The 26360-nt window shown below is 40.2% G+C and overlaps 1 protein-coding gene and 1 pseudogene across 1 annotated transcript; one reads left to right on the top strand and one right to left on the bottom strand.

Annotated features, from left to right (window-relative positions):
- Window positions 1–1885: 1885 nt before the first annotated feature.
- LOC101345841 (zinc finger protein 234-like) lies at window positions 1886–25060 on the bottom strand. Its single transcript, XM_023742726.1, has 4 exons — window positions 23369–25060; window positions 18828–18903; window positions 10018–10144; window positions 1886–5313 (listed from the first exon to the last, which is right to left on the bottom strand). Exons 2-4 carry the CDS (start codon window positions 18840–18842, stop codon window positions 3326–3328), a joined length of 2130 nt encoding a protein of 709 aa, XP_023598494.1. The 5' UTR covers window positions 18843–18903; window positions 23369–25060; the 3' UTR covers window positions 1886–3325.
- Window positions 18900–23045, top strand: LOC111822838 (60S ribosomal protein L13 pseudogene; annotated as a pseudogene).
- Window positions 25061–26360: the final 1300 nt, after the last annotated feature.

The raw sequence follows: 26360 nt of genomic DNA, 5'->3' as shown, positions 1-26360 counted from the left end.
AGGGTTAGAGATGGAAACCCCACCTTCAGAAGTGTATAGACCTAGATGGAGGATATATCGAGAAACAGCTTCACATTTTTTTTTTATTGTACTTTAGGTGAAGGTTTACAGAACAAATAGTTTCTCATTCAGCAGTCAGTACACATATTGTTTTATGGCAATGGTTAACAACCCCATGACATGTCAACACTCTCCTTTCTCGACCTTGGAGGACTTTTTTTTTTCTTTTGGTGAAAATATACATAGCCAAAGATACACCATTTCAAAAATCTCTACATGTACAGTTGTGCTGCTATTCTCACTTTAGATGGTTTACAGAATAGTTTTTTCATTAAACAGTACACATATTGCCCTATGACAATGGTTAACAACCCCACTACATGTCAACACTGTCCTTACTCAACCTTGGGTTCCCTATCACTGGCTTTCCTGTTCTCTTCTGCCTTCTGGTCCTTGTCCCTGGACTGCTATGCCTCATTAGTCCTGTTTTATGGGGCTGTCCAATCCCCAGCTGAACCTCGGGAGTGACTTCACCACTGAGCTAAAAGGGTGTCCGGGGGAAACATTTTGATATTTTTAATAAAAGGTTTCTATCATTCTGTAGCAATACTTTTTTGACTTACCCTTGTATAGTCAAAATATTGAGTTAAAAAATCCTTAAATTTGTTCTTCCTTCCCCCTTTAGGATAGCTATTCATTTGAAATACATATAGGTTAATTTGTTATTGTGATTTTACTACTTTATCCCCATTCTTGATTTTAGAGAAGTGCCACACTCTCCATCCCTTCCACTCCTTTCGCACTCCTGTAGCACTTCCTTCCTGTTTAACCTAACCACTGTACACAACCAATTTATTTTCCAGTTGATTCTCATAGTTCTTTTTTCAGAAGCTAGTAAGGTATATGTACATTTTCTTATTTGCCCTTTTTGCTTCTACAACAGTAGGTAACATGCTTTTTTTCACTTAATATAGCTTGAAAATCACTCCATATAAGTACATTCTCTCTACAACTGCATAAAACTCCATTGTGTGGTTTATGCAACAATGCACCAATCTACAGGCATTGAAGTTGTTTCCAATTATTTTAACATGACAGGAGGATGCTGCAATAACCTTGTATGCTTGCGTTTTCATCCTGTTGGAGATACATCTTAAAGATAAATTCACAAAATTAGGTTTGCAGAGTTAAATGTTATATATGTACCTTTAAAAAATATTTTCAATTTTCCTGCTATATTGGTTGTATCAATTTACATTCCAAGTGGCAATATGTGAGAGTAACATTTTGGCAAAATTTTCCAACATAATGAGATATTAAGCTTTTTACGTTTTCTTAACCTACTGGTAAGAAATGGTAACTCACCGTAGTTTTAATTTGTGAGTGACGTGGAACGTATTTTCAAGGGTCGTGATAATATCATCTGAAATATCTGTCCAAATTTGTTGCTTACTTTTCTATTGGCATTTGCTTTCCCCTCCTTAATTTCTACAGTTATATTTTAATATACATTAGTAGTATTAGCCCTTTATCTGTTATATGCAACAACTCTATGGCAACTTTTTTTTTTTCATCTTTTAAATAAGTTGCAATTTATTTTAGTTTTATAATTTAATTTAGTTTCTATTTTTTCTAGGAGGTCCAGCAAAAAAATTTCATGTAGTGTTTTTTTCTAAATGTTTTTATTTAGGTAAAACTCACATATAAAATTAACCACTGAAAGTCTACAATTCAGTGGCATTTACTACACCCACAACACTGATGAATCAACAACCTCTTAAATTCCAAACCATTTTCTTTTCCCCAAAAGAAAACCCTGCATCCATTACGCAGCCACATCCCATTTTCCTCTTCCTGTTTCCCCTGGTCAAACTTCTCTTATGGATTTACCAATTATGGATAGTGCATATAAATGTAATCATATATGACCATTTCTAGGTTTGGCTTAGCGTAACGTTTTATCCACGTCAGCATGTATTTCATTTCTCTTTATGGCTAAATATTACACTGTATGCATATGTCACATTTTGTTTATACACTGATCCACTGAAGGATATTTGGGTTGTTTTCACCTTTTACCTATTGTGAACCATGTGGTTATGAACATTCGATTACAAGTATTTATCTGTTTTAAAGTCTATGGGGTATACACCTAGGAGTTAATGACTGGGTCATATGGTAATACTATGTTTAAGTTTCTGAGGAACTATCATGGATTGAGAAAACGCTGGTGGTGCAGAGGTTACGAGCTATGGCTGCGAACCACAAGCCCAGCAGTCTGAATCCACCAGGCACTCCTTGGGAACTGTATGGGACAGTTCTCCTCTGTCCCATAGGGTCGATATGATCAGAATTGATTCGACAGCAAAGGCTTTTTTTAAATTTTAAATCATGGATTGAAGTATGCCCATAAAACGGGCTGCAATCTTAACCCCTATTCCTGTGGCTGTAACGTAATGGCCTTCCATAATGCCATCTAATGTAATGTAACTAATCAATCAGTTGAGGTCAAACCAATGCAGGGAGATCCTAAACCTAACCACTTCTAAGTTATATAAAGATAAGCAGAGACACAGACATACCCAGACACCAGGGAAGATAGGCACTAGCTCACGAAGATGGAGGTAGATTGATTTACAAGCCCAGGAACTCTAAGGATTACCTCCTACTAGAAGCTGAAATAGATAAAGAAGGACCTACCTCTAGAAACCACACTCTGAATTTAACTTCTGTCTGAACTGTGAAAAAATACATTTCTGTCCTTTAAAGCCACCAATTTGTGGAATTTGTGTAACATCAGTACTAAGAAATTAAGATGGGAACTGAAAAACTATATTCCATGGCAGCTGCACCATTTTACATTCCCACCTACAATGGATAAAGGTTACAATTTCTCCACATCGTCAATAATCCTTATTATTTTTCATTGTGATTTTTTATAATACCATCCTAGTGGGTATAAACTGATTTCTCATTGTGGTTTTGATTTACATTTCCCTAATGACCTGTAAGGCTGAGCTTCTTTTCAACTGCTTCCTTGTCATCTGCATATCTTCTTAGCAGAAAGAGACCTGAGGATTACAAGAATTCAGGTTTCACATACATTGTTAAAAACCTGTATTTTGTAGGAATTTTTCCTGTGAGGATTCTCAGATGTTTTTACCACTACTATTACTTACGGAAAAATTTATCACCAGCATGGATTTTGTGATTTATATGATTTGATCTCCAAGTGAAGCTGCTACCACAGATCTCACACTACTAAGGTTTCTCCCCAGTGTGAACTCTCTAGTGAGATTATAGTTGTGAAGATTAACTGAAGATTTTACCACACACGTTTGTACAGTTTCTCGCCAGTGTGTACAAGCTCATGATGCTGAAGACTTGAGGCGTGACTGAAGTACTTACCACACTCCTCACACTTATATGGTTTCGCTCCTGTGTGGACCCTCCGATGAGTGTTAAGATTCTCACTCCATTTGAAGCCCTTCCCACACTCTTCACATTTGTATGGCTTTTCTTCATTATGGACTCTTTGATGGGCTTGAAGGTGTGAATTCTGACAGAAGCTTTTTCCACACTCTTCACATTTGAAGGGTTTTTCTCCACTGTGGACTCTCTGATGGGTCAAAAGATGTGCAGCTTGCCTGAAACCCTTCCCACACTCCTCACAACTATAGGATTTCTCTCCTGTGTGGATTCTACCGTGAGTTTGAAGATTTGTTCTACTACTGAAGTACTTCCCACATTCTTCACATTTGAATGGTTTTTCTCCACTGTGTACTCTCTGATGGGTCAAAAGATTTGCAGCATGCCTGAAGCCCTTCCCACACTCCTCACAATTATACGATTTTTCTCCTGTGTGGATTCTAAGATGAGTTTTTAGATTTGATCTACTACTGAAGTACTTAGCACACTCTTCACATTTGAATGGTTTTTCTCCACTGTGGACTCTCTGATGGGTCAAAAGATGTGCAGCCTGCCTGAAGCCCTTCCCACACTCCACACAATTGTAGGATTTCTCTCCTTTATGGATTCTACAATGAACGTGAAGATTTTGTCTAGTACTAAAGTACTTCCCACACTCTTCACATTTGAATGGTTTTTCTCCACTGTGAACTCTCTGATGGGTCAAAAGATGTGCAGCCTGCCTGAAACCCTTCCCACATTCTTCACATTTGTATGGTTTAACACCAGTATGGATCAGCTGATGAACTTGAAGTCTTGAACTCCAGTGGAAACTTTGCCCACATTCCTCACACTTAAAAGGTTTCTCAACACTGTGGACCTTATGATGGACTTTAAGATACGAACTCCGACTGAAACCCTTACCACACATACCACATTTGTATGGTTTTTCTCCCATGTGGACTCCCTGATGGGAATGCAAATCTGAATTGTAAATGAAGTCTATTCCATACAGGTTAAATATATATGGATTTTCTGCAATGTGAACTCTTTGATGGTCCTGAAATTGCAAAGGATGAATGAAGGTCTTACCACCTTCCTCACACTTATAAGGTTTTTCTCCTCTGTGAACCCTCTGATGGTTATAAAGATATGCATTACAGGCAAAGCTTTTCCCACACTCTTCACATTTGTAAGGTTTCCCTCTCATATGGGCCATGCAATGAGTATTAAATGTTGCTCTACAACGAAAGTTCTTACCACATGTATCACATCTGAATGTTTTCTCTCCAGTGTGGATTCTCTGATGTTCCTGAAAATGCAAAAGATAAATAAAAGCCTTCCCACATTCTTTACATTTATAAGATTTCACTCCCTTGTGGCCTTTGCAATGAACAGTAAGTGCTGCTCTATGCCTGAAGCATTTCCCACATTCCTCACATTTGTGCAGTTTCGCCATAGCGTGGACATTCAGAGGACTTCGCGGATGTGAGCTCTGACTAAATTCCTTACCACACTCATCATGCTTATAGCAGTTCTTTCCCATGTGAGCTCTCTGATGATTACGAAGACGTGAGATATAACGGAAGCTTTTTCCACACTCACAACATGTGAGAGACTTCTCTTCTGAGTGTAATCGCTGATGAAGATCAAAGCTGGAGACATCACTGAAGGTTTCTGTACATTCGTTACACTGGTGAGGTGTCTCTCCTGTGTGAATATTAAATAGTCCACCTGGAACTGAAGAGGGTGAATCACCTTGTTTGTAGAACTGAGACTTATTTATCATGGAATCTTGCCACCTGGTTAAGTCACTTGCAATTTGTTGCCAGATATGCAAGCTGGAAAGGTCCTCCTGTGCTCCTGCTTGTGGAACAGTCTCCACCTGCCTTGGGTTCTTGCCTCCTGTAAGGACAGAGAATTCAGAGATATAAACAGATAAAATATTTGTTGAGAATTTTTCAAGATTTCTCATTTAGTCACGGAATGAGACATTACCGAACCCAGAGAAGGTTCAGTTGATCTCTTCCACTGTATATCATGTTCTCCCATTTACACACCATCAAAAACAAGAATAGATGCACTGGGCTCCAACCCACTAAGCATTAACAAGACCTATTAGACAACACCAAACGAACTATGTGAGGTGCAACTTAGCAATCAAACCCTTAAAAAATTGGTAATATTATACAAATTATTAAATTTCAATTCACGTAGAATCTTGGATACTAAATTTTGTAGTCAGAAAAATCATGCTGAAAATAAAAAGGAATCAATAAACTGTATGTTTCATTGTGTATTATTTTCACTACAATTTTTAAAATGAATACATAAAAAGTTAAGGAAAGCAATGACACTATCCAAAGTGTGTAAACTTTCAGATTATTTTCTCAGTAAACATCTCAACAGAGGAGCTCTGGTGCCACAATGGTTAAGAGCTCAGCTGCTAATCAAAAGGTAGGAGGCCTGAATCCACTATTTGCTCTGCGGGAGAAAGATGTGGCAGTCTGCTTCTATAAAGATGTATAGCTTTGGAAACCCTATAGAGCAGTTCTGCTCTGTCACACTGAGTTGCTATGAGTCGGACTACTTGACGGCAATGGGGTTTTGAAGGAAATTTTTACAGAGTAGAATGTCTTTCTTCTCCCTGTAGGAATAGTCAATTAAAAGCTGCCTCGTTTGTTTCAGCAGGTGTTTAATCAGTTTGTGTAGAACTCTGTCTTGGGTTATTTTATTTGGAAGTTACTTCAATGCCTAAAGAACTGAGAGTCCTTGGAATGGTTGTCATGACATGCAGATTTGGAAGAAAACCACACTATTGCTTAATGAATAAAACAAGGCATAAGTGCAAAGAGTGTTCCTTTAGCTCCTGCTGAGAAGATCCCTCCATGAGGACAAAGGCGAAAAAAAGTTGAAGCGATGACATACACTATTCTGAAATCTCACGGTAATTCAGACCTTCATAATTTCCAGGGGAAAAAAATGATCCAGTGCAAGCTCATCTTTGACAACAGAGACAGAGGTGCTAGAGAAGAAAAAGAACAGGATACAGTGCCACTTTCTGAAAGCCAATACTACAAAGAGACTTGCATTCTGCCTGGAACTCTACCCAGATAAACTACTGCCATGGATAGTTCCTTACTTCTTTGAGGTCTCTGCTCAACTGTCAGACCATCAATGAGTCAACGTAAAATAATAATCCCTGTTCATGGCGAATTCACCTCTGGCAATTTCCACATCCCCCTTGACTTTGTATTCTACGCAGTACTTATTACCATACAACGTACTGTCTAGGTTATTTTTGTTAATTGTATGTCTGACTACAATGCAGTATCAATAAGGATAAGTATTTACACTATTTCCTGCTTTATAACCATGTCCAGAAAAGTGCATGGCAGATAGTGGGTGTTCAACAAGTGCGTCCTGAATGAATGAATAGATCCCCGTCTGACATTTCTGTGAATATTTAAGTCAAGTCACAGAAACAAAAAGGTGTATCCAAGTAAGCGTTGTACAACAGGAAAGGATAAGGAAGCTGCACTTTTGCTGGCAAACTGAAAGGCTATACCAGAGACAGCAGTCCACCATGAGCGATGCTGCTGAAGAGAAAATCCAAGGTAAAAAATCACTTCAGTGAAAAACAAGTGCAAGGGGCTATATACATGTTCCTTTTGAGTCCTTTGGGATCTCTTTGAAAACAGGATATTGAAAATCTGTGGATATAGATAACTGAACACTCCTAACAGTTTTTCAAATTGAAGACTACAGCCCATTAGTAAGCTGTAAAATAAATTTTAAAATCTGTAATTAGCATAAAAAAAACAGAAAAGAAAATATCAGAGCATAATCACAAGCCAACAAAGTCATTACAGAAAATGCTTACTGAAATCATATGTAAATCTACACAAACATGAACTATTTCCACTGGTTACAATAAAACATGCCTTTCTGACCATGGCTTATGCTTGAAAATGTTGGAACAGTTTAGATCAAGAAGTTATCAAGCCCTTCATTAAGCAAAATATTTTAATGGAAAGTTGAAATGATCAGAAATATAGGCAACACTGAGCTGTGTGACTCATATTTCTCTCATATTAAATCGGCACCCCCCAGCACAGTGAAGGGGAAACCCAGGGGTAGTGATGTGGATGTGGACTTTGGAAGAGCAAATAGGCCATGGCTGTTAAATATTTCAAGGGAAATTAAGCTCTCCTAGTTACTGTCTAAGATCTCAGGAAAGAGATTTTTTTTCCTTCCTGGAGGGCCTGTCTCAGTAGTAGACATTAGAATCCTCATATAAAAGTATAGTATTTCAATCCAGAAATGAATATGCCCACCTATGGAAGGCTCCAGGAAAGCCAAAGGGAAAGCATTTTACTCACCACAGTCACAACCACAATGCTGAAGTGTTTTCCTAGGATGTGGGTCAACTGTCCATGCGTGTGCACACACACACTCACCACAAGGGCACCCAAGAGAGTAGAACTTGGGGAGGCATTCATCAGAAGACACAAAATGTTTTGCAACATTCTTCATTCACCCTGGTTTGTGCATCACCTGTTAGCTATCTCTAGGATTCAGGAAGACAGAGAGGTCCCTCTGTACATTAAGTCAATTCTTTACGTCAACAAATAAGTAGACACCTGTTATGTGCAAGGACAATTCTAGGCCCTGAGGACAGAACAATAAACAGCCAAAAATCTGTCATTCCTGTAGATAGCATACCAGTAGGAATGACAGGTGATAAGCAGATAAAAAGTAGATGTGACAAAATAAGAGAGGGCAAGGAGAGTAAAGGGAGGATGATATTTTAAATAGGGTGGAGTTATAAGGCTTCTCTCATGATGTTAAAATAGAAAAGACTGGAATGATATAAGGAAGAGGATCAGGAAGATTTTAGGTAAAACTATGCCAGGCAGAGAGAGAGCAAGTAAAAGGATCTGAGGCAGAGGTGTCCAGTAGGAAGAATAATGGACCCACAAGATTTCCAAATCCTAATTCCTAAAACTGAGAATATGTTAGGTTACATGGCAAATGGAAATTAATGTGGCAGATGGAATTTAAGTGGTAAATCAGCTAACTTTAAAATAGGAAGATTATCCTACAATATCTGGTGGGCTCGATGTATTCAAACAGGTCCTTAAAATTAGAAGAGCAAGGCAGGAGAGTCAGAGGAAAATGTGACCACAGAATAGTCAGTGATGCAATGTCACTGCTGGCTTTGCAACTGAAGGGCTAGGGCCACAAGCCAAAGAACTCGACAGCTTCTAGAAGCTCAAAACGGCAAGGAAATGCATCTTCCCTACATTCTCCAGAAAAGAAGCCAGCCCAGCTGACATCTGGATTTTAGCCCAGAGAGACCCATGTTGGACTTCCCGCCTACGCAAGGTGAGATAATTAATGTTGCTTTAGGCCACCAAGTTTCCACTAATAAGAAACTAACACAGTATCTATGGTACATCTGAGAAATAAGGACAATGTGGCAGGTACACGTTCAGCAAGAGGAAAAAGATAAGACAGTGAATTCAGAGAGGAAGTATGGCCTGAAGACGAGACCATGTAGGACTCTACGAACCACTCTATGAAACATAATAAGCACCAAGTGTTCTGAGTATAGGAGTCACTTAATTTGACTTACACTTCCCAGAGATCACTTCGATGGCTATGCGGCAAACAGAATTTAGGAGGGAAGGGTACAAGTGGAGCAATCAGTACAAAGGCTATTGCAGAAATCCAGGAGAGAGGTTTGGCAATTTTCCAGGATGATGGCAACGGAGGTGGCAGAAAGTTAAAAAAAAAAAAAAAGGACAATAATCTAGAAGGATTCCCAGTGGCTGGTTCTAATCTGAACTATCTTTTTGGGCTGCTGTCTTCATAATCAAAAGCCTTTTCTCCCCTTTCTAAGTGTCATATAGAAAACCTAGTGGTTCAGCAGTTAAAGTCAAGGCTGCTATCTGAAAGCTTGGCAGTTTGAACTCACCAGCCACAAGGCAGGAGAAAGATATGGTAGTCAGCTTCTGTAAAGACTACAGCCTTGGAAATTCTATGGGGCAGTACTACTGTGTCCTACAGAGTCACTAAGAATAAAAATCAACTCGATGGGAACAGATTTGGTTTTGGTTGCAAGTGCCATTTATCATGTATGGTTGGAGACCAGTGAACAGTAAAATAACCTTTTTAAAATGAATACACTACTGGTATAATTTACTAGAAATTTGCACTCCTACTTCATACTCATGAAGTAATCAGAAGCAGTGGTTTTCCAACATTTTTTCTAAGATGATGCATTTGAAGAAATGCCACTTATTTCAAGACTCACGTACACATAAATATGTATCACTAAAACAGAAGATGACCAAATCCTAAACCAACGTCTGCTTTCATTAAATCTCCTCCTACTGGCTCGCACATTACACATGCAATCGGCCAGAGTGTGTGTTGCAAAGTGCTCCTTCCTTCCTAATGAACGCTGTTATTTCTACTTGGTTTTATTTGGTAAAAGACTGCTTGCAGGAGACTCAGTTCCCCAAGCTCAGGTGACCATTCCAAGACCCTTCAAAACCTTGAAAATCTGAGGAGATAAAGATCCTCCAAAGAGGTTATTCTCACCCACTGACATCAGGTTCCTGAAGTTCTCAACCATCACATCTTGGTACAGCTTCTTTTGGGCAGGGTTCAGCAGCCCCAGCTCCTCCTCAGTGAAGACCACAGCCACGTCCTTGAATGTCACCGATTCCTACAACATCAAGCACAAGTATACCGTCTCAGAACTACTGTCCACGTGAAATGGTTGGAAGAATAGGCGGAAGTTGTTCCAGTTTTGGGGAACATGAGTCAATATGTCCAATTCCCAGCCCTTCTCCTTCTATCCTGCCAATCCCATACACAGATTTTCCTTAGCTTCACCCAGAGTGAAGCGATGAATGACAGCCCTTGTATTTCCACTTGGTGTCAACAGAATAAACCCTAGTACTCTAAATGTTGCATGCTGGGAAACACATGGTTTACTTTTTGATTCACACTGCCAACTACCTCACATGACATGGCCAATTTATTTTCAACAGAATTTCATAGCGCCCACCACCCTCCTACCACACAGACTGACTCGGGTAGCACTCTTCTTTAATGTTTGCAAAAGTAATAAAATTTTGGTATCCTGTCTTAGACAGGTATGTAGCATGTCCTCTCAACCCTCAAGTTACACACAACATCCAGGAATTCTAACATTTGATGCAATGAGTTGTATTCCAATGATCTGTCCCTTACTAGCCAGGTGACCTTGGATAACTTCCCCTACGTATCTTAATTTCCTCTTTGTTCAGTGGTTTGTGCAATACAAGTTTCTTTCAAGGATATACGAGGAAACACATATACATATATATTTACATACAGAAACATCAACATATCACTTGCAACACTATGTGAAACTAAATAAGTGCATAATAAACATTATCTATTACTATTAGAATTATTATTATTGTAAATGTTATGTATTTCAACCCAATTCATCGCTTCATAGTATTCCAGGTGTGAAAGAATTTGGTTGGCCTTTGTCCCTGGTTCCAGGCAGGTAGCCTCTAAACCCTTGGAATTTCCTCAGATATTATAGCCTTTTTGTTATTCCTGATGATACCCTGGGACCAAATCAGGTAGTTTATGCTAACAAGATGACACAGGATGAGGGGTGACCACACAAGAACTACCATCATGTGATCAAAGGTATGGAGCTTTGATGCCAGCCCAACTTCTAAGAAAGATGAGGTGGCTTGAATTTGTGTTCAGTCATGTTGCATTGAATTAATCAACCATGCCTATGTAATAAAATCCCAATAAACATTTTGGACACCAAACACAGGTGATCTTCCCTGGTTGACAATACTATTCGTATTGTTACACACTGATGTGCCAGGAGTGTGAAGTATCTTTGAGGACAAGGGAAGCTTCCTGACTGGGACACTTTCTGACCTTGCCCTATGCCTCTCTCCCCTTGGCTGGGTTTGATTTAGAGACTTTTTGCTATAATAGAACTGTTGCTGTAAGTCTAGTAACAGGTTTGGTTTTTTTGGTAAGGTATTTTAATGAATTATCAAACCGACAGAGCAGTGAGAAACCCAGTATTTGCAGTTACTTGGGCACAAGTGAGGGCGGTGCCGAGTTTACTGCGGGTTTCTGAAATAAGAGCAGTCTTGTGGAGGACTGTGGCCTTCACCTGTGAAGCGTTGCTTATTTCCAGGTAGCTGGTGTCAGATGTTGTTCACACCACAGAACTGATGGTGTAGATTTATCAGTTCTTAAAAATGCAGAATATCATTTCATGTAGGTCTTAATCTCCTGGCTGATCATTTAAGATAAAATTCAAATGAAAATTAAGATGGCAAAAAATAAGCACATTTAGGAATGTAATCATATAAAGGCAGATTTTCTTCCTTCTTGACTCATCCTTCAAGAGTACCTACCTATTCCTGACTCTACATAGATGACAAAGCAGGTTAAATTTTACATCCTTTTGGTAATCTAATGAGGAAAAACAATTCATTTTTATAATTCTCATTTATCCAATTATAAATGAATACCATCATATTTTCATATATTCAGTGGCATCTCTAGTTCTCCTCTTTAACTTGTCTATTCATGCTCTTTGTATTCACACTGATATTTTCCCTTATACTATGATCACGTAATAGTTCTACGATAAATTTTATGTCTATTCCTGGCATATATACTGTAAATACTTCTACCCCAAGATGTTATTTTTTACTGTAACACTGTCTAATGTATTTTTTCGCCGTGGAGAAATCTTAAAATTTTATATGACAACCAGGCTAATCGTAGCACTTGTCTGGATGGGGCTCTGAGTGCCTCAGTGCACTTGAGGAGGCAGACATCGTGAGAGAAGAGGTGCACGGTGAGGGGGAGAATTTGGGAAAAGAAGAGGTGCACAGTGAGGAGGAGCCAGGGGAGAAGCAGCATCACCTGTGGAAATCATCACTCAGGATGCCACCCCAGGCACCCACACTACTGGATGCAAGTCCCTATAAGGACAGCTCTTTCTTGTTCCTCTTGTCTCTCTCTTTCATCGAACAGAATGCCGAACTCCCCTGACCCTTGGTTTCCTGTGGGAACTTGAGCAGGTGAAGATACCAAGCACACCATCCCTGAGCTGCTCAGAGTAAATGTAGTGACAGAACTCCAAGCGTCTGACCAATCTTCTAGTATTACCAAGGAACATTTTAAACTAAGCTATGTATTACTTTGGGAAAATAAAATAAAACATGAAGAAAAAAAAAAGACCGGTAAATAAAACACATACAAGGAATGACTCCGGCATGGGAAAGAAGACTCCAGGTCTTCCTATGTGATAAGATCCGGTAATACTAATGTGAAGCAGCAGACAGACCCTGTTGCATTGTGCCATATCTGAATACTCTATCTACCAAACAACCGAAGTACCACATGAAAAAGTACTTTTGACAAATGGTACACTGGCTGAAGACAAGTAGAATTTTTTCAGAATTCAGTTTTAGGGAAAAATATTTTATGCAAGAGCAATCTCATTGTAGTCTTATTTAAAATAACAACACTCCTAGCCAATTAAGATACAACTACTGGTCTCTACTCATCCAAAGTAAAAGAGAAAGAGGGAAACCAAAGACTCAGAGAAGAAACTAGTCTACAGGACTAACAGTCTACACGAACCACAGCCTCATTCTACCTAGAGAACAGAAGAACTAGATGGTGACTGGCTACTACGATTAACCCTTCTGTCAGGGTCACAATAGGGGGACCCTGGAAAACAGGAGAAAAATGTGGGATACAACCTCAAATTCCTTAAAAAAGAAAAAATCTACAATGACTGGACAGGTTGAGACTGGAGGACTTCCTGAGACTATTGCCATGACATATTCTTTAAACCATGATCTGAAACTAGCCTCTGATGTCACCTTTACCTAAATATCAGATTGACTAACAAAAAGTAAAGAATATTACCCGTGAGTACTGTGTTCCTTTAAAAAGAAACATCTACATAAGACCAAACGATCAACAATTACTTTAAAACAAAGATCAGAATGTAAGGGGTCAGGGAATCGAGATTAATGGAAATGAAACAACCAGAACACAAATATTGAGAATGTTCACACATGGTGAAGAATGAAACCACTTTCACTGGTAAATTTGTGTAGAAATTGCTGAATATGAACCTGAATTGTTGTGTAACTCTACACTGAAAACACAATGAATTATATAAAAACAATAACATAATTCCTAAGCCACTTAAATGTCTAAGAGCAGAAATAGAAAGTAGTTAAAAATACAAAGGTGCAACAATTCAACTGGAAAATGATGTAACCACAAAAACCAAAAAAAATGTTGCTTCACAACAGTAAATGAAAAATGAACAATCTAAAAAAATGTAATGTATATAATGAATACAAATAATTTATAGAAGTACCTGTGGAAGACCAAAAGCTGGTTCTTTGAAAAGATCAACAAAATTGATAAACCATTGGCCAAACTGACGAAAGAAAAACAGGAGAAGAAACAAATAACCTGTATAAGAAATAAGATAGGTGATAATCACAACAGACCCAACTGAAATTAAAAGAATCATAACAGAATACTATGAAAAATTGTACTCCAACAAATTTGAAAACCTAGAGGAAATGGATAAATTCTAGAAACTCACTACCTACCTAAACTAACACAAACAGAGGTAGAACAACTATATAAACCTGTAACAAAAGAAGAGATTGAAAAGGTAATTAAAAAACTCCCAACAAAAAAAAGCCCTGGCCCCAGTGGCTTCACTGGAGAATTCTGCCAAACTTTCAGAGAAGCGATAACACCACTTCTACAAAAGGTATTTCAGAGCATAGAAAAAGATGGAATACTCCCAAACTCATTCTATGAAGCCAGCATAACCCTGATACCAAAGCCAGGTAAGACACCACAAAAAAAGAAAATTACAGACCAATATCCCTCATGAACACTGATGCAAAAATCCTCAACAAAATTCTAGCCAACAGAATACAGCAACGTATCAAAAAAATAATTCACCATGATCAAGTGGGATTTACACCAGGTATGCAGGGATGGTTCAAAATTGGAAAAACAATCAATGTAATTTATCACATAAACAAAATAAAAGACAAGAACTACATGATCTTATCAATCGATGCAGAAAAGGCATTTGACAAAGTCCAACACCCATTCATGAGAAAAACTCTCAACAAAACAGAAATAGAAGGGAAATTCCTCAATATAATTAAGGACATTTATACAAAGCAAACAGCCAACATCATCCTAAATGGAGAGACTTTGAAAGCATTCCCCTTGACAATGGGAACCAGACAAGGATGCCTTTATCACCACTCTTATTCAAGACAGTGCTGGAGTTCCTAGCCAGAGCACTTAGGCTAGAAAAAGAAATAAAGGGCATCCAAATTGATAGGGAAGAAGTCAGAGTATCTCTGATTGAAGATGATATGATCTTATACACAGAAAACTTTAAGAATCCACAAGAAAACTACTGGAACTAATAGAAGATTTCAGCAATATTTCAGGATACAAGATAAACATACAAAAATCAGCTGGATTCCTTTGCACCAACAAAGAGAACCTCAAAGAGGAAATCTTCTATCAGTACCATTTACAATAGCCCCCAAGAAGATAAAATACTTAGGAATAAATCTAACCAGAGATGTAAAAGACCGATACAATGAAAACTACAAGACACTACTGCATGAAACCAAAAGAGACCTGCCTAAGTGGAAAAACATACCTTGCTCATGAACAGGAAGACTCAACATTGTGAAAATGTCAATTCTACCCAAAGTGATCTACAGATACAGTGTAATCCCAATCCAAATTCTACCAGCATTTTTTACTGAGATGGAGAAACAAATCACCAACTTCATACGGAAAGGGAAGAAGCCCCGAATAAGTAAAGCATTACTCAAGAAGAAGAACAAAGTGGGAGGCCTCACATTACGTGATTTCAGAACCTATTATACCGCCATGGTAGTCGAAACAGGCTGTTACTGGCACAACAGATACACAGACCAATGGAACAAAAATTGAGAATCCAGACATAAATTCATCCACCTATGAGCAGCTGATATTTGACAAAGGCCCAAAGTCCATTAATTGGGGAAAAGACAGTCTCTTTAACAAATGGTGCTGGCATAAGTGGATACCCATATGCAAAAAACTGAAACACAACCCATACCTCACACCATGCACAAAAACTAACTCAAAATGGATCAAAGACTTAAATATAAAATCAAGAACGATAAAGATCATGGAAGAAAAAATAGGGACAACGCTAGGAGCCCTAATAAATGGCATCAACACAAGACGAACCATAAGTAACAATGCACCAGCACCAGAAGAGAGACTACATAACTGGGAGCTCCTAAAAATCACTTATGCTCAACAAAAGACTTCACCAAAAGAGTCAAAAGACAACCTACAGAATGGAAAAAAATTTTTGGCTATGATAAATCCGATCAGCAACTAATCTCTAAAATCTACAAGATACTGCAAAACGTCAACAACAAAAAGACAAAAAAACCAATTAAAAATTGGGCAAAGGATATAAACAGGCACTTCGCCAGAGAAGATATTCAGGCGGCTAACAGACACATTAAGAGATGCACACGATCATTAGCCATTAGAGAAATGCAGATCAAAATTACAATGAGATAACATCTCACCCCAACAAGGATAGCATTAATCCAAAAAACACAAAATAATAAATGCTGGAGAGGTTGTGGAGAGACTGGAACACTTATACACTGTTGGTGGGAATGTAAAATGGTACAACCACTTTGGAAATCGATTTGGCGCTTCCTTAAAAAGCTAGAAACAGAAGTACCATATGATCCAGCTATCCCGCTCCTTGGAATATATCCTAGAGAAATAAGAGCCGTCACGTGAATAGATACAGGCACACCCGTGTTCACTGCAGCACTGTTCACAGTAGCAAAAAGATGGAAACAACCTAGGTGCCCATCAACGGACAAATGGATAAACAAATTATGGTATATCCACACAATGGAATACTACGCAATGATAAAGAACGACGACGAAGCCGTGAAACTTAACGTGGAGGAAGCTGGAGGTCATTATGCTGAGTGAATTTAGTCAGTCACAGAAGAACAACTATTGTATAAGACCACTATTATAAGAACTCAAGAAAAGGTTTAAACACAGAAGAAAACATTCTTTGATGGTTACAAAGGTGGGGAGGGAGGGTGAGGGTTATTTACTAACTAGATAGTAGATTAAGAACTATCTTAGGTGAAGGAAAGGACAGCACCCACTACAGGGGAAGTCACCACAACTGGACTAAACCAAAGCTAAGAAGTTTCCTGAATACAATCAAATACTTTGAGAGACAAAGTAGCAGGGGTAGGGGGTCTGGGGACCATGCTTTCAGAAGACATCTAGGTCAACCGGCATAACAAAGCTTATTAAGAAAATGTTCTGCATCCTACTTTGGTGAGTGGCATCTGGCGTCTTAAATGCTTGCAAGTGGCCATCTAAGATTCATCAATTGGTCCCATCCACCTGGAGTAAAGGACAACAAAGAACACCAAAGAGACAAGGAAAGTATTAGCCTAAGAGACACAATGGGCCACATAAACCAGAGACTTCATCAGCCTGAGACTAGAAGAACTAGATGGTGCCTGGCTACCACCAATGACCGCCCTGACAGGAAACACAACAGAGTCCCTGATGGAGCAGTAGAAGGATGGGGTGCAGAACTCAAATTCTAGTAAGAAGACCAGACTTAACGGTCTGACTGAGACTGGAGGTGCCCCAGAAAGCATGGCCCCTGGACTCTCTATCAGCCCAGAACTAAAACAATTTCCGAGGCCAATTCTTCAGACAGGGATTGGACTGGACTGTGGGACATAAAGTGATACTCGTGAAGACTGTTCCTCTTAGTCAAGTAGATACAAGCGACCAAAGGGGCAACTTCTGTCCAGAGGTGAGATGGGAGGGCAGAGAGGGTTAGGAGCTGGTTGAATGGTCACGGGGAATCAGGGGTAGAAAGGAGGAGTGTGCTGTTGCAGAATGCGGTGAGCAATCAGGGTCTCGTAACAGTGTATGTATAAAAATCTTGTATGGGAGACTAACCTGAAATGTAAACTTCATTTAATTACAACAATTAAAAAAAAAAGGTTTAAACACAGAAGAAAACATTCTTTGATGGTTACAAGGGTGGGGAGGGAGTGTGAGGGTTATTTACTAACTAGATAGTAGGTAAGAACTACCTTAGGTGAAGGGAAGGACAGCACACACTACAGGGGAAGTCAGTACAACTGGACTAAACCAAAGCTAAGAAGTTCCTGACTACAATCAAACACTTTAAGGGACAGAACAGCAGGGGTAGGGGTTTGAGGACCATGCTTTCAGGGGACATCTAGGTCAACTGGCATAACAAAGTTCATTAAGAATACGTTCTGCATCCTACTTTGGTGAGTGGCGTCTGGGGTCTTAAAAGCTTGTAAGCAGCTGTCTAAGATGCATCAATTGGCCCCAATCACTTTAAGTAAAGGACAATGAAGAACACCAAAGACACAAGGAAAGTATTAGCCCAAGAAACAGAAAGGGCCACATAAACCAGAGACTTCATCATCCTGAGACTAGAAGAACTAGATGGTGCCTGGCTACCATCAATGACCACCCTGACAGGAAACACAACAGAGAGTCCCTGATGAGCGGGAGAAAGGTAGGGTACAGAACTGAAATTCCAGTAAGAAGACCAAACGTAATGGTCTGACTGAGAATGTAGGAACCCCGGAAAGCATTGTCCTGGCTTCTCTGTCCTCCCAGAACTAAAACAGTTTTTAAGGCCAACTCTTCAGACAGGGATTGGACTGGACTATGGGACATACAGTGATAATCGTGAGGATTGTGTCTCTTAGCAAGAGACTAAACGGGCAGCTTCTGTCCGGAGGTGAGATGGGATGGCAGAGAGGGTTAGGAGGTGGTTGAATGGACATGGGAAATTGGGTGGAAAGGAGGAGTGTGCTGTCACAGTATGGGGAGAGCAATTAGGGTCACATAATAATGTATGTATAAATTTTTATATGGGAAAAAAGGAAAAGAAGTACATGTGGAAAAGAATATGAGGAAATACAAACAGCTAATTAGTGAGTTAAGAGAGTAGTAAAGTGAGAGAACTGCTCATTCCTACTCCTTCTTTTACTCTTATTTTTAAGAAAATAAAAAAGATAAAATAATAGAAAAACAAATCCAAAGTCAGCAAACAACATAGAAAGCAAGCACCTGGCAAACAACAGGTCCACAAATGTCTGTTGTTCTCCTTGAGGGTTTACAAGAGAAAACCAAGTGTCCAATCTGAGTAGCGAGAAGGTATTTTAAGAGCGAAAAGGTTAAGTCCCACTCACCGTGAACGTGCTCATTTTTCTTCCTACTTCTGGTGATGTACAGAGTCCTCAGATACGCAGTCCTGGGAATGCCGAACTACGGAAGGAGAAGGAAGACATAAAAAGGTAGCCAGGGATGTCACTCACCTTCATGGATGCTTACTGTGAATTAACCAAGAGGCCCCTATGTCTGGGTGGCTGCAGCTGCACACGGCCTGATGTGCAGAGCATGATGTGGACACCAGATGCTCCTGACCCCTTTCAGTCTGGGTTCAGTGAACACTCTGCACAGCTACACACAGTGGCCCCATCACCAGTGTTGCCTTGTGGTCCTGTGAATCTGCTACAATAGCATTTCAGACAGTATACTAAATAAGAGTCAGCTCTGGGGTCAATCTATGTGGGTTCAAATCCTAGTACAGATTCTCACAAGCTGTGTCATCTTGAACAAATTGATAACAACTCTTTGCCTCAATTCTGCCGTCTGTAAAACAGAAGTGAGAGTCCCCACTGACAGGATTGTTGCAAGGTGGAAAACTCTTAGAACTCTTATCAGGCTTCTTATTTCTTTGCAGGTATAGAAAAACACATGATATTCTGTAGTATGCGATAGTCTTTACAAATTTAATTTCTACCAAAGGAACATAGTCAGATACGTGAACTTCTGATGTGACTGCTGGCAATTGAAGATCCCATGCATCCTCTGAAACCTGTGTTAAATGGGCTTTACTGTGTTCCCTAATATTGTTGCCTTAACAATAATATTTAAACTGCCACAGACAATTTTCTAAAAGGTGTGAAAATAAGTGAATTTCTGTCGATAAGCAGAAGGGTCCTAAAAAGACCTTTTTATCAGCATAAAAAGGTGGAACTGTAACATTGGCAAATCTTATAGTGTACCTAAATGTTTTCAACTAACGTTATGCATTTCTTTGATACAACTAAATGAAACATAGAGAAATAAAATAAACATGCTTGAAGTGAAAAAAAAAAAAAAGTCACTTTAGTTCTTATTGAAAAATACAATTCTGGAAAATAACTGTTTCCACTTTGGGAAAGTTTCGCAGTTTCTCAAGAAGTTAAACATGAAACTACCACTCAACCTACCAATTCCCTGCCTAGGTATCTAACCAGGAGAATGAAAACACATGTCTCCTTAAAGACTTGTCCGTATAAAGACTTGCATGTATATGCTGATAGCAGCATTAATCACAAAGGACCAAAACTGAAAAGAAGAGTGGGTTCTGTGTCCATAATGATATAAAATTTATATTTGAATATATTTGAATGAATAAATAGGGGAGAAGTTGGTCTTTACAGTAGAATGCCCATAAATAGATGTATCTCCCCAAAATTTATTATCTACAAACGGGCAAACAGTAACTTTTCAGTAGAGAATTTGGACAGACATCACCTAAGCCAAGTGAACAAAGCTGAGATCAGCAGTACTGGGACAAACCCACACCACTGGCCTCTTGACATGTTGCCCTGGAAGGACATCTCACTACTCCTGTGGTATCACTGCCAATACTGCGTCATCTGAACCGAAACATGAAAAATACCAGATAGTCCCCAAATAAGGGCCTTTCTCTAAAATACTTGCTCATACTTTTCAAAAACAAACAAAAAAGACAGACTTAAGAATCATCCTTGTGAAAGGAGAGTACAGAAACATGACAACCAAAGGTAATGCATGAATCAGACCCTGAACTGAGAGGAAAACCTTTATAGAAGACTTATTTTGGGACAAGAGAACAAATTTAAATATGGATTGTACATTAGATAACAGTATGTTATCTAATATGTTACCTACTATTATCTAAGAAGCCCTGGTGGCGCAGTGGTTAAGAGCTACGGCTGCTAACCAAAAGGTTAGCAGTTCGAATCCACCATCCGCTCCTTGGAAGCCCTATGGGGCAGTTCTACTCTGCCGTATAGGGTCACTATGAGTCGGAATCGACTCGACAGCAGTAGGTTTTACCATTATCCAAGCGATAACACTAATAAGTGCTTTTATCTAGTGTAACACTTAAAAGCATCTAGTATATTCTGCTATGACAAATCAGTGGCTTAATGGCAGAATTCTTGCCTTCTGAATGGGAAACCTGATTTAATTTCCAGGAAATGCACCTCATACACAGCTACCACCCTATGAGGCTGAACAGGTTTCAGGGGACCCTCCAGATTAAGACTGACTAAATGGAAAGTCCTGGTGATCTACTTCTGAAATTTTGCCAATGAAAACCCTGTGGATAACAACAGAACGCTGTCAAATCCACAATTAATCAAGAGAACGGCACAGGGCCGGGCACTGTTTCGTTCCGTGGTGCACAGGGTCACTGAGATGGGCCCAACTCTAAGGCAGCTAACAATAATATATTCCACTAAAACCCTAGAAGCAGCCCCTCTTAACTGCTTCTTACAAAGGCATCCTGTTATTTCCTGCTATGTGTAGGCTTCCGTGCTGCAGCAAGCTACAACAACCTGTCTTTGATAGCAGGTATATTCCTGATAGTACTTGGCTGACAGCCATCAAGAAAGCAAGTAAGCGAAATGTAAACAACCGGTGAATCTGGGTACAGAATATATGAGAGTTCCTTATACTCTTTTTGCAACTTTCCCAAAGGTTTGAAATTATATAAAAATAAAATATTAAATAATCAGGAAGTAGTCTTTGTAATTACAACATTAATGATAATAAGGATGATGATGAAGATGATGATGATGATACATAGCAGTTCATTAGTGTATTCTTTCTTGGAGGTGTTTGGAAATTTCCATAGTTATTAAAGATAAGGGGAAAAACTTTTAGGAAAGTATAATATCAATTTTGTTAAACACTTATGTATAAATGAATATACATGTATCCACAAAGAGCCACTATACAGTAACACCTCTCAAGCATTACTGTTGCTATAGTCGTATCCTGGAATCACAGGTATTAAAAAAATTTTTTTTCTCTGCTTATTTCTGAATTCGCCAATCCTCCAGGTTGTTCCACTTTGAAAAGGGCCTTAGACAGCCATGGCATACAGCCAGAATGGCATGATCCTGAAGCGCCACTTCGAGAAGGACAGCAGCAGATGGCCACAGGGTTCAATCAGCCAGTGCAGCAGATCCACAGACACAAGTCCCTGAAGTAAAATCCTGCAGCATAGCGCGACGCCCTCCATCCTGACCTATGCACCCATAGTGCAGTGCCACACAGTGCGGTATCACACCAAAGTCTAAGCTGAGTTCAGCCTGGAAGAGCTGAGGGAGGCCAGCATCCAAACCACTGGGATCTCTATGGATCCCCACAGGAGGATTAAGTCCGTGGAGTCCCTGCAGACCAACATGCAGCGGCAGGAGAACCGCTCCAAACTCAATCCTCTTCCCCTGAAGCCATCTGACCCCCAAGAAAGGAGACTCCTCTACTGAAGACCTCAAATTGGTCACTCAGCTGACAGGGCCAGAGGTGCCCATGAGGAATGTCTACAAGGAGAAATTCCGGGTCATGACGCAGGTAGATAAGGGCTTCACAGCGTTTGCCAGCCTCCGCATTGCCTATGCCAGTGCTCGGCAATTTGGGATCCACGCAATGAGGGCAGAGGAGGCCACAGAATAGGAGTTGAAGAAGAAAAAGAAAAGCTCTGTCAGGAACCTTTAATAAAAGAGCAGGAAAGCCTCTCAAAAAAAAAGAAAGAAAGAATACAAAACATTTTTTGGAATCAAATAAAATTAAATAGTTGAGAGTGATTTTTAAAAGATCGTAGAAAAATTCAAGCTCATCAGCCTTGCTTTGACGGTACAATCTATTCGATTCCAGCCAGGTCTCTGTGGCTCAGAGAGAATACAGCAGAGAGATAATGATCTCGGGCTCTGGTCTCAGGCAGCTGAGGGAGGTTCCAACCCCAGCTCCGCCTATACTAGTTGTGTGAGTACAAGTAAATGACTCATCTTTAAAGGGAAAAAAGCAGAACCACTTCACAGAGCCATAGTGTGGAATCATGTTGTGTTCAAAATAATCAATATTCAAAGAAACTGAAACAAGGTTTATTCTGAGCAATTATTCTGTACACACACAGAGAGACCATTTTGATTCCAGAAAAAGCAAATGGCTCAAAGTCAGTCAGTTACAAAGAGAAGAGGATGGAGAAAAACAGAACATCCACCACTGGGCAATCTCAACATAACTGACTGATCCCTGGCCTCTCCTCTTTACTGAAATCAAACTGTATCAGGTCACAAGGTGGTCTCAGGCCTTCCACTCACCTTCAGCCATGCCTTCTGAAAGTCACACTTAGTAAGCCTGACTTCTGCATAGGAAAGAAAAGATCAGTAACTCTGGGTAAAAGCCACCGGTCTGGAACGTTTTTACAGTGAATATTTGGTTTGGTGGATAAAAGAAACTTAGAATCAAAGTAAGATGTCCATTATATTTCTATTTAAGAGTACTAATTTATTTAAAACCCTTAGAATGAAACTTATCAACTAAATCTTAACCCATGCCAGAGTGCATGTCACACACTCTACAATACAAATGAAAATCTCTGTGGAAGAAGAACACCAAGTCCCCTCACCTGGGGCTCTCCTACCAGTAGCCAAGAAGTCACTGCCTCCACCTCCGTGCCGTCCTGTTGGAGACGTGGGGGCTGGTGAAAGAAAGGAGGCTGTGAATTACAACGACTGCATCACTGTCCCCTACACACCAGAGTTTATTCTCATTACTCCGACCAGCCGGAGCCCTGGTGGCATAGTGGTTAAGAGCTCTGCTGCTGACCAAAAGGTGAGCAGCAGTTCAAGTCCACCAGCCGCTCCTTGGAAACCCTACAGGGCAGTTCTGTTCTGTCTTGTAGGGTCACTAGGAGTCGAAATCGACTCATCGGCAACAGGTTTGGTTTTCTGACGGGCTTCAAGCAACCCCCTCCTTAGTAAGAAAAGAGGTCAAAAGGGATCCATGAAGATCTATCTTCCTGCCCTACTCAGATGCAAGGAGGGTCAGGGTCACTGCAGTTGGAGCTCTGACAGTATCCCTGATTCAAAGTGTTGAAAAAAAAAAAAAAAAATGAAGAAATGAAAACATACAGGGTTCATTCCAGCAGGTAAGTCAGTATGTATACAAGGAAGACCCCTGTTTAGGAAAAACAGGAGGGCCCAAACTGGGGCAGTTACAATTAAGCTCTTTTTTAAAATGGTGGTTAAAATACACAATAAAAGCATTCCACAACACACCAACCTCCACATTTACAATTCACTGTCATTGATGACAGTTTTTACAATGGGGTTTTTAAAGAGAGGAGGAAGAAATACAATAGAAAATACCTTCGGCTACTCTTAACCTGATTGTTTGAACCATGCTACCATCAACTCCCGTCAGAATACTAAGCGCTCTCTGTCCCGACCAACCCCCCATTCACTTGCACAATCCCTCAGGTACAGTCTGGAGGTTTTAAAACAAAAAAAAACACCTCAACTGTTCAGGAAATTTCAAAAACTTAGAATTGTCCCCTCAGGAAACAAGGGCAAAGGATAATTTATTTTTTGGTGAACTTAAATTCTTTGCACAAACTTCAAATGAGGTTTTGGTTAACATATGTCTTATCACACAGGGCTGTGAGAAGGAAGACTTAGTCACTGTGTTCACCCGAGCGTCGGTTTCCTACTTATTAACAGGGACCCATAGGGGCACTTCTCGGGAAACTAAACACTAGTACTAACAACGACGAAGTCGCCATGACTCGGAATCAACCAGACAGTACCATTCATGACGTGCCAGGAAGTGTTTTAAGACGCTTACTTATACTACCTCTTTTAATTCTCAAAACAATTATATTATGAAAATATTTGTTGTTTGCCGTCGAGTCGATTCCGACTCATAGTGACCCTACAGGACAGAGTAGAACTGCCCCATAGGGTTTTCTAGGCTGTAATCCTGAAGACAGCAGATAGATCACCAGGTCCTTTTTCCCTAGGAGCGGCCGGTGGATTTGAACTGCCAACCGTTCGGTTACCAGCCGAGCGTTTAACATTGCCACCAGGGCCCGCCCGTTCACGAAACTAACATCGCCTTTTTACAGAAGCGCACCGGGGAGACGAATTAACTCGCCCAATGCTGTACCGAGACGCAGCGGCAGCGCGTGTGCCAAGTGGAGAAAAGAGGATAGGGAAGCTGAAAGCCCAGAAGACCCTCAAATAAAGCGAAGCAAGACCCGAGCCCGTCCCAACCAGGGGACGCGCGAATCGCCCCAAACGGAAAAGTCTCCGCGAGGGGAATGCAAACAGTCGCCCTCGCCTTTTAAACCTCCGTTTGCGCCGCGACTTCTTTATACTAAATCGATGTCCTGGTCGTTGCAGGTCCCAAGCTCAGGTCCACAGAGTTTGGAAAAGTCTCGAGACGCAGCAGAAATAAACACCAGCCGGAAAACCACGACAGGAACCGCACGCTCCTAGAGCGGAAGTGTCCGTATCTGCACACAGTTTCTGGACTACATTTCCCAGAATTCCGCACAACTGCGTGTCAGAGCGGAAGTGCCCGGTTTCGAGAGAAATGCCAGTTTTAGAGGCTCAGTAGGAGTTCTACTCTGTCGTATGGACTCTACGGCACCAGGTTTAGTTTGGTTTTGGTTTTAAATGGCTGAAAGGAGGAGGGAAATGGTTAGTATAAGGAGTCGTGGGGGTGCAGTGCTAGAGCTGCTAACCAAAAGGTCGGCAGTTCGAATCTACCAGCCTCTTCTTGGAAGCCCTATGGGGCAGTTCTACTCTGTCCTATAAAATCGCTATAAGACAGAATCGACTCCACGGCAACGAGTTTCAGCAAGGTACGGCGTACAGTGGTTAAGCGCTCAGCTGCTAATCCACAGATTAGCGGTTCAAACCTACCCAGCCGTTCTGCTCTCATAAAGGTCACACACTAGGAAACCCTATGGGGCAGTTCTGCTCCCTCACGTGGGGTCTCTAAGAGTGGAAAATCGACAGGACGGCACACAACAACAGTGGTTAGTGCAATTTGACAGTATGAGGCTAGAGTTTAAAGCATGGGCGAGGTAAAATGGTTCGGGAGGGGCATTCAGCACCAAGAAGGTACCAACTCCCTTTGATACCACTAGCTTGGCAGGAAAAGCCACCGCTGTTTGAGAGGGCCAAAAATTCCACCTTCAGTATGACCTGAAGTTAACCAGATGCTTTTTCTCTGCAAAAATACACGTCTTCCACCTAACATTTCCTTTTCAAAAATAAAGTCATATAAAAATCTCACGTTGTGTGTCTCTTTTTCTAAACTCAGTATAATCTAGATTTTTCCAGTGTCAATCACTAAAAATCTAATTTCTCTAGATCAGTGGCTACATGGTGCCATGGTGCTTCATTAAACAAAATGACAACAGAAAAAAAAGAGTAGGCTCTGACATCCAAAAGCTGGCTTGGCACCCACGAGTTGGTCATATTAGCATCTTATTACACATAAATAATCTTACAGAATACCATCTTCAGACAAGGTTTCTGTGAGACTATGGTAAACTGCGACAAAACAAGGCCATTTCATTGTGTGTTGTTTAAGCACAGACTAAAATAAGG

The sequence above is a fragment of the Trichechus manatus genome, unplaced genomic scaffold, assembly GCF_000243295.1.
Source record: "Trichechus manatus latirostris isolate Lorelei unplaced genomic scaffold, TriManLat1.0 scaffold00216, whole genome shotgun sequence".
Lineage (NCBI taxonomy): Eukaryota > Metazoa > Chordata > Mammalia > Sirenia > Trichechidae > Trichechus > Trichechus manatus.
This window is presented reverse-complemented; position numbering and strand designations above follow the sequence as displayed.